Source organism: Cucumis melo, chromosome 9 (assembly GCF_025177605.1).
Source record: "Cucumis melo cultivar AY chromosome 9, USDA_Cmelo_AY_1.0, whole genome shotgun sequence".
NCBI lineage: Eukaryota > Viridiplantae > Streptophyta > Magnoliopsida > Cucurbitales > Cucurbitaceae > Cucumis > Cucumis melo.
In genome coordinates, this window is record NC_066865.1 from 6,223,009 (window position 1) to 6,236,657 (window position 13,649).

Here is a 13,649-nt window from a genome sequence, read left to right on the forward strand (position 1 = left end):
TTCTAAAACTACAATCGATGATAAAAATAAATGACCACTTACATTCAATCAAACTATGTTCACTTTTCAAACAATGGAAGGGACTACATCAAAATGAATTCATAATAATGTTGAATTAATCGTTTTCCTAGAGATGTGAAAATTTAAGCCTTCAACATTAAGAGAATTGTCAAATAAAATTGAGCAATACCCATACAGTCCGATCCGAACTTACACGGATAAAATACACTGTACTTTCACTCAAATATCACAACAAATCCATTTACGTATACGAAGTTAATTGTTTGATCAAGCATATACATATGCACAACTTTTACAAAATAATCGAAATCATATGCAATAATGCATTCTAAATTAAAAAAATGACAAATGGCGGAAACATTTTCAAGGCTTTCGAGATAGTAAAGGTTCTAATTGAGGGTCAGTTTCATTGAAACTTGGAAGCTTTTGGAAGCCCGACTCTAATTGACTCACTGATAAATCCTCACTTCTCGACTTCACTAAACTTTGGAGAAAGCTTGATTTATCTTTAGGAGATGAATCTGATGTTTTGGTTGTTTCATTTAAGCTCTCTACATGTTGAAGACAAACTTGAACTGCATCATGAACTCTCACAAAAAACCATTCCTTGCCAATAAGCTCGACGACGCCCGATCTTGAAAATGTAAGCAGAACATCTCGATTCGGATTGGAAATGGCAACCTGTATACGAAACAAATGGTTAGTTGAGAAATAATTAGTGATTGTTTGTGTTGTGGTGAGAGAAATGAAGTTAAAACTACCTGAATATCACGGAGTTTGTACTCTTGATACAAATCTTTTAGAGCTTGGACAGCACTTGAATCTATGTAGGTAACAGCTGCCCAAGTTGAGAACACAATGCAAAAACAAAAACTGAAATTAATAATTTAGACTCAAAAAGTCCAAAAAAATAAAGAAGCGAATAGTTTTAGGTCGTGTTTGAGAATGGATTTAAGCAGAACTGAGTTGATTATATGTTAAGGGTGTTTGGATTGACTAGAGAAAAACGCGGGAGGATATATAAACTTACGTGCCATCTCTATAATCACGAAATAGACTCTTTCAACGTCCGGTCCACGACCAGTAGATTGATCCACTTCTACTTCATATTCACGTAACCTGTGAAGAAAATATAGGTATTTTTTGATTTTTTGTATACTTGAAAAAACTAAACGATAAAAAGGCAGGTAATTGGCCTCGATGGAATTGTGAGGACGAGGACGGGTGGGAAGAAGCACCTGTCTTTGATGTAACTTGTGTTTGCAAAATAAATTGGTGCATCAATTCGAACAACCACAATCCCATTATAGGTATATGCTTCAGGATACTGTTGAACATTTCTATACACAGTGGTGCCGGGAAGACGCCCCAATACAGCTGTAAAATGACAAATCAAAGAGTTAACATTGAAGTACGAGGATACAATAGCATTTTGTTAGACGTAGTAGTCATTAACAAGTTTGTTAAAAGAAAAGGGTTATAATAGAGCAAGTTAGAACAAAGTAAGTTGAACGATTGATTAGTTGTTTGTGCTTGCGTATAGGGTTGGGATATTTAGCAGTAATTTCTTATTCTTGAAATCGTCAACACAAAAGCATTAGAAATGTACCACTTACCCATATGTGGATTTGCAGATTCGTGAATGACAAAGGCCAGTGAAACACCCACCTACGATATAAACTTCACATTAAACCACATTCTTTTCAAGATACTCTTAGAAAATAGAAAGGACGCGTCAAACAACATTAAATAGGTCAAAACCACGAATCCGTTCGAGTTGAAAGCTAAGACAAAACAATTTCCGTAATAAATTTGAGCACACAAAAAATCAGTAAATACTCATGTAAACAATAAAACTATTGTTCAGATCAGATTATAAATACGTACCCCAATTAAGACACCAATCTCAATACCCAGGAACAAAGTAGCAATGGCAGTTATCACCCAAAGAAGAAAATCCTTCTTATCTATACGCCACAAAAAAATAGCTTCCTCGTAATCCACCTGAAACAATAGGCATACAAAGAAAAATGAATAGCAGTTGCTGCATGACAGCCGTAAATACACATCATGAAAAAAAAAAAAAAAAGAATAAGGTTCCATAATAGATGATCTCATTGAAACAAAGCAGGGAAATATGGTCCCTTTCAACCGTGAATCCCCCATTTAAATAAACCAGGAAACATGATTTGTTGCAATCAGTCAAATTATACGAAAGAATTAATGACTATTGAACAACAAAACTTCATACTTTTTTCCTAGTCCTTTTTCTTGAGCAAACTCTATCAAATATGACCATGTGCTCTAGCTCTATTCATGACTTAGCTCATTTATTAGATAAGAAGTACATATAGTCATCATTTGTTAACATGAACAGAGGATAAAGCTAAGAAAAAGAATCTGCTAGATTAGTGGTGCTTACCAAAGTTATTACAGCAGAGATGACAATCGCAGCCAAAGCACACTAAGAAGACAGAGAACAAATTAACAAAGTTAATGCATGGTTGGTTTTAAAGAGACAAATAGTAGTGTTTGTGGTGCAAATAGAACTGGAATCTCAAATTTACTATAATACTTCTGTTGGAACTCCAACACAATTTCCTTTATTGCTTTACTCAATTAGGATTGATGAGATATCAATCCTTGGTTACAATCTAATCTCTGTTTTTCTCTCAACCAGAAAAGCAGAACAAACTCACACTAATTTCTCTAACAAACAAAACCTGTCCCTTCCCTCTCACGCTATCTCTATTTAACAGCTTTTCCCGCCCAAATACAGCTGTCATTCCCACTCAAACCTGCGCACTAACTCTATTTACATCACGTGTTTATTTATCTAATGTACTCTACACGTGCCACATACTAACACAGCCTCACGTGCTACATACTAACACAGCCTCTTCTTCCTTCTGCTGTAAACTTGTTTAATAAGAGGTCTATCATTACTTCCCCCTTTTAAATTCACCTTGTCCTCAAGGTGAAGAGTTGGAAATTTTTCTTTCATTTCTTCATAGGATTCCCAAGAAGCTTCATGCTTAGGCAACCCTTTCCAACACACCAAAACTTCCCACTGTTCAGCCCCTGTTTTTCGATATTCAACAACTTCTTCTGGTTCAGACTTCCATGTATAATTCTCATCAACAAACTGAATAGTAGGTTGAATATTTTCATGCTGTCCCACCAGTTTCCTCAACTGAGATACATGGAATACCGGATGAATTCTGGAATTGTCAGGCAGCTGTAAACGATAGGCAACGGGTCCAATTTTCTCAATAATTTCATATGGCCCGAAGAAACGCGGAGCAAGCTTTTCATTCCTCCTACTTCTCACCGTAATCTGTCGATAAGGGCGAATGCGTAATAATACATATTCCCCTACAGAAAATTCCACATCTCTCCTTTTTCGATCCGCATATGACTTCATTTGCTCTTGTGCCAAGCGCAAATGCTCTCGTAAAGAGACCAGAACAATATCTCTTTCCTGCAGCATCTCCTCAACAGTAGAATTCTTAGATGGAGAACTTCCATACGATACAATAGTAGGAGGTTGTCTGCCATAAACAACTTGGAATGGAGTCATACCAATTGAACGTTGATAAGTCGTATTATACCAATATTCTGTCCATGGCAGCCATTTAATCCACTCCTTAGGTTTCTCATTACAAAAACATCTCAAATATGTTTCCACCCCTCGGTTCACAACCTCCGTTTGGCCATCTGATTGAGGATGATAAGCTGTACTTTTATGTAACTTGGTGCCCGACAAACGAAACAATTCAGTCCAAAATTGGCTAAGGAATACTTTGTCTCTATCCGACACAATGGATATAGGAAACCCGTGCAATCTTACTATCTCCTTAACAAACAACTCAGCCACAACCTTAGCAGTAAACGGGTGTTTCAATGGTAAGAAATGCCCATATTTGCTCAATCTGTCCACCACAACCAGAATTACTTCATACCCATTTGATTTTGGAAGCCCTTCCACAAAATCCATAGATATCTCACTCCATATAACCTGAGGTATCTCCAATGGAACCAGTAAACCAGCAGGTGATAAAGCCATTGTCTTATTTCTTTGACAAGTTAGGCACTCTTCACAGTGTTTTTTAATCTCCGCCTTCATCCCTTTCCAGTACAACTCTGCTGCTATTCTTTTGTAAGTTCTCAGAAACCCAGAATGTCCACCAACTGCTGAATTATGAAAAGTGTCTAGAATTACCGGTTTCAAAGAAGATTGCTGAACAATTACCAATCTACTCTTATACATCAACATTCCCTTCTGCAAAGAATAGCCGTCTACTTGCAACTCTTCTCCATGCTCAAGCTGTCTCACTATCTCTTTATATTTAGAATCTTGAGACACCTCTCTTTTAATCACATCCAAGTCAACCGTGACAGGTATAGACAACCCAAACAACTGTACTTCTTCTGGTTTTCGTGAAAGAGCATCAGCTGCTCGGTTTTCCACTCCCGGTTTATAAACAACCTCAAACGAGTAGCCCAACAATTTAGCTATCCACTTCTGATACTGAGGCTGTATAATCCTTTGATCTAATAAGAATTTAAGCGCCTTCTGATCAGTTTTGACTCTAAACTTCCCAATCAGCAAATACGGTCGCCATCTTTGAACTGCTAACACAATAGCCATAAGTTCCCTTTCATACACTGGTCGACCCCTGTCTCTCAATGCTAATGTGTGACTGAAATACGCTACTGGTCTTCTGTCTTGAACCAATACAGCTCCCACTCCATATCCAGAAGCATCAGCCTCGATTTCAAATTGCTTATTGAAGTCCGGTAAAGCTAACACTGGTAAGGATACCATTGCAGACTTCAACCGGTCAAAAGCTTGAGTAGCTTCCTCAGTCCAACTGAATCCTCCTTTCTTTAATAACTGAGTCAGTGGTGCCGCTATAGTACCGTAATTGCGCACAAAACGCCGGTAATATCCTGTCAATCCAAGGAATCCTCTAGTTTCCTTGACATTTGTTGGACGAGGCCATTCACAAATTGCTTTAATTTTCTCCGGGTCCACTGCCACACCTTCTCCCGAAATCACATGTCCCAAATACTCAATTTTTACTTGAGCAAATTGACATTTCTTCTGGTTAGCATACAATTCATGTTGCCGTAGCACTTTCAACACCATTTCCAAGTGTAAAGCATGCTCCTTCTCATTTCTACTATAAACTAATATGTCATCAAAAAAGACTAGCACAAACCTTCTGAGGAATGGCTTGAAAAGTGTATTCATCAAGGCTTGGAAGGTAGCCGGAGCATTGGTCAGCCCAAATGGCATGACTAAAAATTCATAATGGCCCTCATGTGTTCTAAAAGCCGTCTTCTCTATATCATCATCAGCCATTCTAATTTGATGATACCCCGATTTCAAGTCGATCTTAGAAAATAGACTTGCTCCACATAGCTCATCAAACAATTCCTCCACTACTGGTATGGGAAACTTATCGGGAATCGTGGCATTGTTTACTGCTCTATAATCGACACAAAATCGCCAACTCCCATCTTTTTTCTTAACCAACAATACAGGACTGGAATATGGACTTGTACTCGGCCTTATCACTCCTGAATTCAACATTTCTTGAACTAACTTCTCCATTTCCCCCTTCTGCTGAAATCCATATCGATATGGTCGCACATTAATTGGATCAGTCCCATCTTTCAAATGTATATGATGCTCTATCTCTCTCCGTGGAGGTAATTTTTCTGGCCAATCAAAGACATCTTGGTACTGTTTGATCACTGAACTAATCAGTTCCTTGCTTACTGCTTCTGTGTTTAACAAACAATGCTCTTCATCTCCTACTGTTCTCACTTGCAAGGATCTACACTCGATCAAGAATCCACTATCCTTTTCTTCCCAGTGTTTCATCATATTTTTAAGACTGATCCTTGCCTTAGTCAAGCTAGGATCCCCTTTGATCTTCACTTCTTTTCCTTCAGCCACAAAAGATAGTGATAGGTTCTTCCAATCTACTATAGTTACCCCCAATGAATACAACCATTGCATTCCCAAAATGACATCTACTCCTCCAAGTTCTAAAGGAAGAAAATCCTCCACGATCCTCCAACCATTCAACTGAACTTCTAGTTTTTCACAAATTCCTTTACCCTGGACAGCTGCTCCAGATCCTAAGATTACGCCATAGTGTGAAGTTTCTTTGACTGGTAAAATCAACTTCTTCACTAGTTTTTCAGATACAAAATTATGTGTTGCCCCGCAGTCGATCAATACAATCACTTCTTCTCCAAGCAATTTACCTCTCACCTTCATAGTTCCAGGATCATTTAGACCAACCACTGAGTTGATTGATAATTCAACCACTGTGGTTAACTCTCCATTGACTTCTAGGCGGCCCAAATCTTTTTCCTCTTTCTCTTCCTCAACTATTTCATATTCATCTTTCCCTTCGGTTATTACAAACATCCTCAACTCACGTTGCTCCTTCAATCTACACTTATGGTCTGCAGAATACTTCTCATTGCAACGAAAACATAAGCCCTTCTCCTTCCGAGCCTGGAATTCTGCATCAGGTAACCGTTTATATGTTCCCTCCCTTCGATTTTCATTGGAGGCCTGACTTCTCAAGGTAATAGTTCGTGTGGAAAAAGAAGAATTTCCTTTAATGTCTCCTGCTACTCCTCCCGGATTTATTCTTCCATTGCTAGCAGTCTGACTAGTCAACTTTCCCCCTGAGTACCCACTCATTTTCGCCTCCATTCTTACTAATTCCCTGTTTTCAACCATCTGTGCTGCTTCCATCATCTCTGCCAAACCTTTCGGTCGACAGAAGACTACTTCCGATCTAACCCACGGCAACAAGCCATTCATAAACGTATCTTCGATCACCCATTCCGGCAAATCATTAACTGGAGCTACCATTTTATCAAACAAATTGATATACTCCTCTACAGATCCCTCTTGTTTAATTCTCAGAAATTGCCCGCCAATAGTACCATCTTTACTGGACCGAAAACGTATTAACAACCTCTCTTTCATATTCGACCAACTAACAAATTTATTTCTCTCCTCTTGAGATCTATACCAATTCAGTGCTGGACCATCGAAACTAATGGTTGACACTAACATTTTCTCAGACTCTGTTAATCTATGAATTTGAAAGTACCTCTCTGCTCGGAACAGCCAAGAATCGGGATCCTCTCCAGTGAAAACGGGCATCTCGATCTTTTTGAATTTGTTTCGGTCAGAGTATCCTTCGTCGCTGTCGGTCCTCCGTTCTCCTCCTTCGTTTCTGTGATTCCGATCCGTTTCATACATTCTACTGGAGGACGCGTCGCTATCTTTCCCTTTCGCTTTTTCAAAATCCTTCACGGCGGGTTCTGTCGCTTGCCCACTCATCGTTGATCTCTCCTTCGAACTCGTCTCAATGATCGTGAACAAGAGCTGCTGCTGTTTTTCCGATTGAAGACGCATCAGGTCGATGCTCTTCGCGATTTCGGCTAATCCTCCCTCAATCGCCGGCATTTTACTCAACTCCTTCTTCATTCCGGCAATCTCCTGGTCGATGTATTCCAGCCGTTCTTCAATGCGGGTCTGCACCATCCTTGCCGGAACACGGCTCTGATACCAAAATGTTGGAACTCCAACACAATTTCCTTTATTGCTTTACTCAATTAGGATTGATGAGATATCAATCCTTGGTTACAATCTAATCTCTGTTTTTCTCTCAACCAGAAAAGCAGAACAAACTCACACTAATTTCTCTAACAAACAAAACCTGTCCCTTCCCTCTCACGCTATCTCTATTTAACAGCTTTTCCCGCCCAAATACAGCTGTCATTCCCACTCAAACCTGCGCACTAACTCTATTTACATCACGTGTTTATTTATCTAATGTACTCTACACGTGCCACATACTAACACAGCCTCACGTGCTACATACTAACACAGCCTCTTCTTCCTTCTGCTGTAAACTTGTTTAATAAGAGGTCTATCAACTTCCTCCTTCCGAAACTACAATCCATGAATTATGTCCAGTGCAGTGCAGGTTAATGAAGTCCAAGTCCAAAAGAGGATATGAAAGATGGTAATAGTAATAAGAACTAAAATAAAAGTAATTTTTAACCTCAAAGTTTAAGCGTTAAAGATTAAAAAGAGTTCATAATATATTATTAAAAAACCACATTTAAGTTTTCTCAGCTCCTATTCAAAATATTTAACAGCGGTTGCAGCATTAGTGATATGATCTTCTCTGTAAAAGGAAAAGGGAACGCAATGGACCAAACAATAACATGGTCCAAGTATCCTGCTACTTTAATGTCTTTTATAATGCAGAGAAATGAGATAAACCTGAGGTATGTGCTCAAACAGCGGAGTCAAGAAAAGAAGGGCACCACCCATAACGATTCCTGTAACAATCTGAGATAAGCTAGTTTTTGCTCCACTTTCATGGTTCACAGCTGATCTTGAAAAAGAACCTACGAAAATGGAAGAAAAGGTAACCAGACTGATGATTTGTTGAACAAAGAAATATCAAATTATTATATATTTCTAGTCAATTATGAGTCCATGGTTAGTAGCTGAATAAGAGAAATTTCAAAGATAATTTACCTGTTGTAGGATATGCAGAAAAAAAAGAGCCAACAACATTGGCTACTCCAAGGCCAAATAACTGTTACAAAAAAATAATAGAAATTAGAAATAACTTTTCCCAAGTTGAAGTAGTCTGTTTCAAGGTGTACAAGATATGTTTTCGAAGGACAAAAGAAGCATACCTCCTGATTTGAGTCTAACTCATACCCATTCTTGGCTGCTAATGCTTTCGCAATCCCAACAGATTCCTAAGTACAAAAGCGAATGTCCAAAAGAAACCACTGATCATCAAGCATGATAATGACGTAAGCACCAAATTTCTGGAGATATGAAAAACTACTCCTACCAATATAGCCACTCCAGTAATTAGAAAGGCAGTTGGAATCAGCGACTTCACATGCTCAAATCTTTTAGGAATTGAAAACGTTGGAAGGCCTTGGGGAATGTCTCCAACCTAAACCAATAACACTCATTTAATAAGCATTTTTGCTTCATTATAAACAAATCATCTGAAGTTTCTAATTCCTTAAAAAACTATAAGACTACCAAATATGTCCGAGAGTTAGCGGTTGTATGTTCATAAGGAAAAATAAAGAGCAAACGGCATGAATATAAATCAATTAAATACCACAATCAACATTGTAAGTACGAAATGCAAATATATGTATGAAGTCTTTCACTAAAACTACAAGGTCATCGTCTATGCATGGTTCATAATTAACATATGCCAATTTTAGTTTACGGAGCATTGCAACGAAACTAAAATGATTTTGGTTTGAAGCATATTATTATAAAAAACATTTGCATAAAACTGTTGAATCTGTATAAGGTAACAAACAGACCGAGAAAGGATCTTAATTTCTTGTTATTATAATTGCTTACCAAAGAAATGGAAGGTAGATTTAATATTTTCGTTAAAGTTGTGCCCATAACAACTGCTGTAAGGGGACCAGCAACTCTGAGAAACCGTAAGTGCTTCCTTGTTTTTCCCTAATCACAAATGCTAAAATCATAACAATCTGATGATAATTTACTATTCTTAATAAGTAGATAAAGTTCCATACCAAATGCTTCATGATTTGGAGTACCGCAAGGATAGCTGATCCCATTATAAAAGGTGCCCATAAGAACTACAAATTAAAATCTCCATTAGATGGTAAACATAAAGAAAACTGAATGAGAGAAAATCCTGTAAAAACAATCTAAAATGCAAAGATACTTTATCAACTTATTATTTCCCTTGTTTGTTTTGTTGTGTATTAGTTGATGTTCCAAACTAAATATGCTATGAGCGCTATAGTGGAATTGCTTACCAAGTAAAGGAGATTTCAAAATTCAAGATTAGAACTTTAACTTAATAGCCAAAATAGGAGTTCATGTAAAATAACTTAAAGTGCATCCTAAGGAGATTAGAAGAGAGACAGCACTGTCCATTGGAACTAAGTTCGATCAGGTATTAATTAATCGGCTTTGCATGAAAAGTTTCTAGTTTGAAGCTACTCTAATGCAAATCACCAAAAAATATTTAATATAGGAACTGCAATACATACCCCGTCTGCTCCAGCTATTATGCTCTCAATAAGAGGGACGATTTTGCTACTTCTTGATACATCATACCCCAGAAAGTATTTCACTTGGGATAATCCAATCACAAAGGCAGAAGCTGTAGTAAATCCAGAGATTACAGAGTGGCTGATAAAGCGAATGAGCCATCCAAGTCTGATAAAAGGCAACAAAATAGTGAAATAGAGTATCTAACTAGGTCAAATTTAATTAAATTAATCAAATAAAAGAATTATTAGGAGACTAGTTTTCTTCTTCTACAAAAGGATTCTGCCATATGACGTTGGTTAAGGTACTAGCTGTTATGTAAGTGCAATATTCACCCTCATGCTTTCGTTTTCGGTATTCCAAAAACAATGTTTTAGTTGTATAACACAGCCACTAAATAGGATAAAAACCAATAATTTTGTTCAAGGTTCAGTTTGATAAATGCTAGAACGTATTTTATCAATGTAATTGATGATTAATTACATATAAGTTTGCTGGTTCAACTGCCTAATTTGTCAAATATCAATATAAATATATTGAGATATGAAATAATAACCTTTTACATGAACAAATTTCTCATGAAGTGGGAAGGGATTCCTACCTCAAGAGACCCATTGTGCATTCCAGTATTCCAACCATGAGTGCCAATAATATAGCGAGTTCAGTATATAATTCCTCAGATGAATTGACAATTCCACCCAAGACATTGGAAACCAGTAGAGAAACCAATGCTACTGGACCAACGGCAAGCTGACGAGAAGAACCAAATATTGCATACACAAACAGAGGGAGAAAACCTGAATCTGACTTGCAATAAAAATTACAGAGTTAAATGAAAATAGGTTATGTAATACAGAGAGGCTTTCAAATCTATGAGCATTAAAATGTTAGAAAAATGTAGGGAAGAAAAGACACCAACACCATCGGAACAGTTTCATTTCAATTAAGAATTGTTTGCTTACAAAGTCCATATATTGGTCGAAGCCCAGCTAGTTTTGCATAAGACATTGCCTGGTAAATTAGAACAAGCAGTCAGACCATAACTTAAGTCAACTGTCGTGAAATATTTAAGTAACATAGAATCTAAGACAGGTCAAAATCTTCAACAACACAAACTTGATCTATGATAAGAAAATTTACATTATGCCATAATAGATCTTTTGAAGTTACTAATCTGTACAAAACACAAATTATTTCTATGGTAACAATTCAATCTGACTGTCTTAGTTACAACTTGTACAGATCTTAGTGTTCATTGCTCATTTTCAAAAATCATCGGTTACACCTTAACATAAGTGACAAAATCGATGAAATGAAACTTGTAAAACGCAAGCAACATAATTGAGTTGAACCATGGGAAATATAAGATAGTTGATGTCAAGAAAAGATTGTCCAAACATCAATATTTCCTTGCTTGACTGATTGAACTTGATAATTTATTCTTGTTCCATAACCAAGATTGAACGTTTAAAGGAACTGCCAATTGTGGTACTCGTACTAAACTTGAACTTAAACTGAGTGGACGTAAAACCAAAAACATTCATAATAACCCAAAGTAAATGGCTCCAGAAATCATTAAGGATGAGGAACCGGACTTGAAGTTACTAACCCATGAAAAAAGAACCAAAAAAGAAAAAGAAAAAAAATCAGTGTCCTGAAACAGAACATACTGCCTATAGAATTTCAGCAAACACTCTGTAGTGAATTTTCTTTTCGGTTTAAAACGCTGTTCAATTTTTTAGCTAAAACCAACCAAGATGCAACGTACAAATTTCCAAAACAAAAACACTCGATTGGCATAATTGACTTATTCTTTGTTTTAAGCCACCAAACAACATTCAAATCTCTTGTAGTTTCTTTCCTATCTTCCTCAACAGCTAAACAGAAAAAAATGTCGGACTACCACAAATCATTTCTGACTCCAACTTTGAGAACAGAGAAAAAAAAAGTATGAACATACCTGCGGAACGAGCATGATACCAATAGTAATCCCAGACAAGAGATCGCTCTGTAAATACTCCCGCCATTTGTAAGTTCTAATCCAACGAGAACAAGGTAAGAGAAGCTCCATCCAGTGAACCCAAGTCATCCGCTTAACCTTCGTCGTCCATGACTTCACCAGATTACCGGCGCCGAAGCCACCAGCCGCAGAAGACGACGTCGTAGTAGGATGCTGCAATGGAATGACCTTAACAGGTCGGCCGGAGGTAGGCATGGAGGAATTAGAGAAAGAAAGACTGGTGGCGCTAGGTGATGAGTATGTTATCTCCATGCGCAAAATCAGCGCATGGAGTTGTATGGATTCCGAGGGAGAACTAGAGAGGGAGTGTTGATTGAATGAACGGAGACGGAATCGGAGGAAATGGAAGAGATTTTGTAGACGGAATTAATTTGCCGGGAAAATTTTGGAATTCATGGTCATGGGACGTCGTTCACCGGAGGAGGTGGCCTCTCCTCGTCAATCATCTGTCAGCATATAAATAAAAGAGGACTTAGTGCGAAGGACATTTTACAAAATCCTCGTTCGTTTTTTCATAGAAAAGAAAAGGATACATATTCCCCTCTTTCACAAAAAAAGTGTATTATATTATTTTTATAAATACAAACCATAAAAAAATAATTACATTATAACTTTTCTGTTTTTACCCTTTTTAATGTTTATCAACGAACTCAATTTTCTTTCCTTTGTTTATGTCATTGTTCACTAATTTCATCTAATGTTTTAAATCTATTTCTACCAATATCCAAAAACTCAATCAAACTTTACACTTCGAATACAATCTTACTAACTCTAAAATAAAAGAAAGAGATAACCTAATCAAATTCTTCAACTCAATCATTTGTATTTTTTATTCGAAAAAACTTAAATGAATTAATAATTATACATGAAAAATCTTTCGAAAAATTACTCAGCAAAATTTTATATTTTATTAACTGTATCTAACAAATAACTTTAATAGAATTCAAAACTTTTGTTCTTTTCATAAATATTTTAGTTCATTTATTTAAATTTGAAAATTTTCGAATTTTTTCTTATACAATATTGTCATCAACTATTTAATTAATTAAAGAGTCGTTTCAAATATCATTTCATATAAATATCAATACGCTAGTTTTCAGACAAAAACGTTTTCTAAATAAATTAACAAAAAAAAAGAAAAAAAGTCATTGAATTGAAATTATTAATTATTAAAAAAACAACTAAATAACGAAATTTTGCCTTAAGGTGATGAATGTATTTGGAAGGTTTTGCGTCCAAATTCAAAATTGGAATTTGCGTGGTGATGAATGCTTTCGGTTCTTGATGCCTACAAGGCGACGCTGGGGGGCGTCTTACCCTATCTAACTCTTATTTCCTCTTTTTCCTTTTTTCTTTCTCTTTTAAAAATGGCTTAATTAATTGAGTTAGACTTTATTATTATTATTTATTTATTTAGGGTGTGTTTTTTTATTTATTATTATTTATTATTATTATTTTATAGATAAGTAGTGTTGGACTTTC

The 13,649-nt window shown here is 36.5% G+C and overlaps 1 protein-coding gene across 1 annotated transcript; it reads right to left on the reverse strand.

Annotated features, from left to right (window-relative positions):
• Positions 1-245: 245 nt before the first annotated feature.
• On the reverse strand, positions 246-12,706 carry LOC103501653 (sulfate transporter 4.1, chloroplastic-like). The gene is made up of 17 exons (XM_008465292.3): positions 12,108-12,706; positions 11,110-11,158; positions 10,749-10,950; positions 10,147-10,315; positions 9,661-9,726; positions 9,479-9,586; positions 8,943-9,050; positions 8,779-8,844; positions 8,615-8,675; positions 8,354-8,481; positions 2,444-2,485; positions 1,909-2,025; positions 1,638-1,689; positions 1,260-1,398; positions 1,052-1,140; positions 783-859; positions 246-702 (listed from the first exon to the last, which is right to left on the reverse strand). The coding sequence occupies exons 1-17, from the start codon at positions 12,417-12,419 to the stop codon at positions 385-387; spliced, it is 2,103 nt and encodes a 700-aa protein (XP_008463514.1). The 5' UTR covers positions 12,420-12,706; the 3' UTR covers positions 246-384.
• Between the last annotated feature and the right edge of the window lie 943 nt (positions 12,707-13,649).

Coding starts and splice junctions, on each gene's coding strand:
- LOC103501653 (XM_008465292.3), bottom strand. CDS start 12,419: ATGGAGATAACATACTCATCACCTAGCGCCACCAGTCTTTCTTTCTCT. Junction 9,727..10,146: donor TAATAGCTGGAGCAGACGGG/GTATGTATTGCA, acceptor TTTAATTTGTAG/TTCTTATGGGCACCTTTTAT. Junction 8,482..8,614: donor TTCTGCATATCCTACAACAG/GTAAATTATCTT, acceptor CCATTTTCGTAG/GTTCTTTTTCAAGATCAGCT.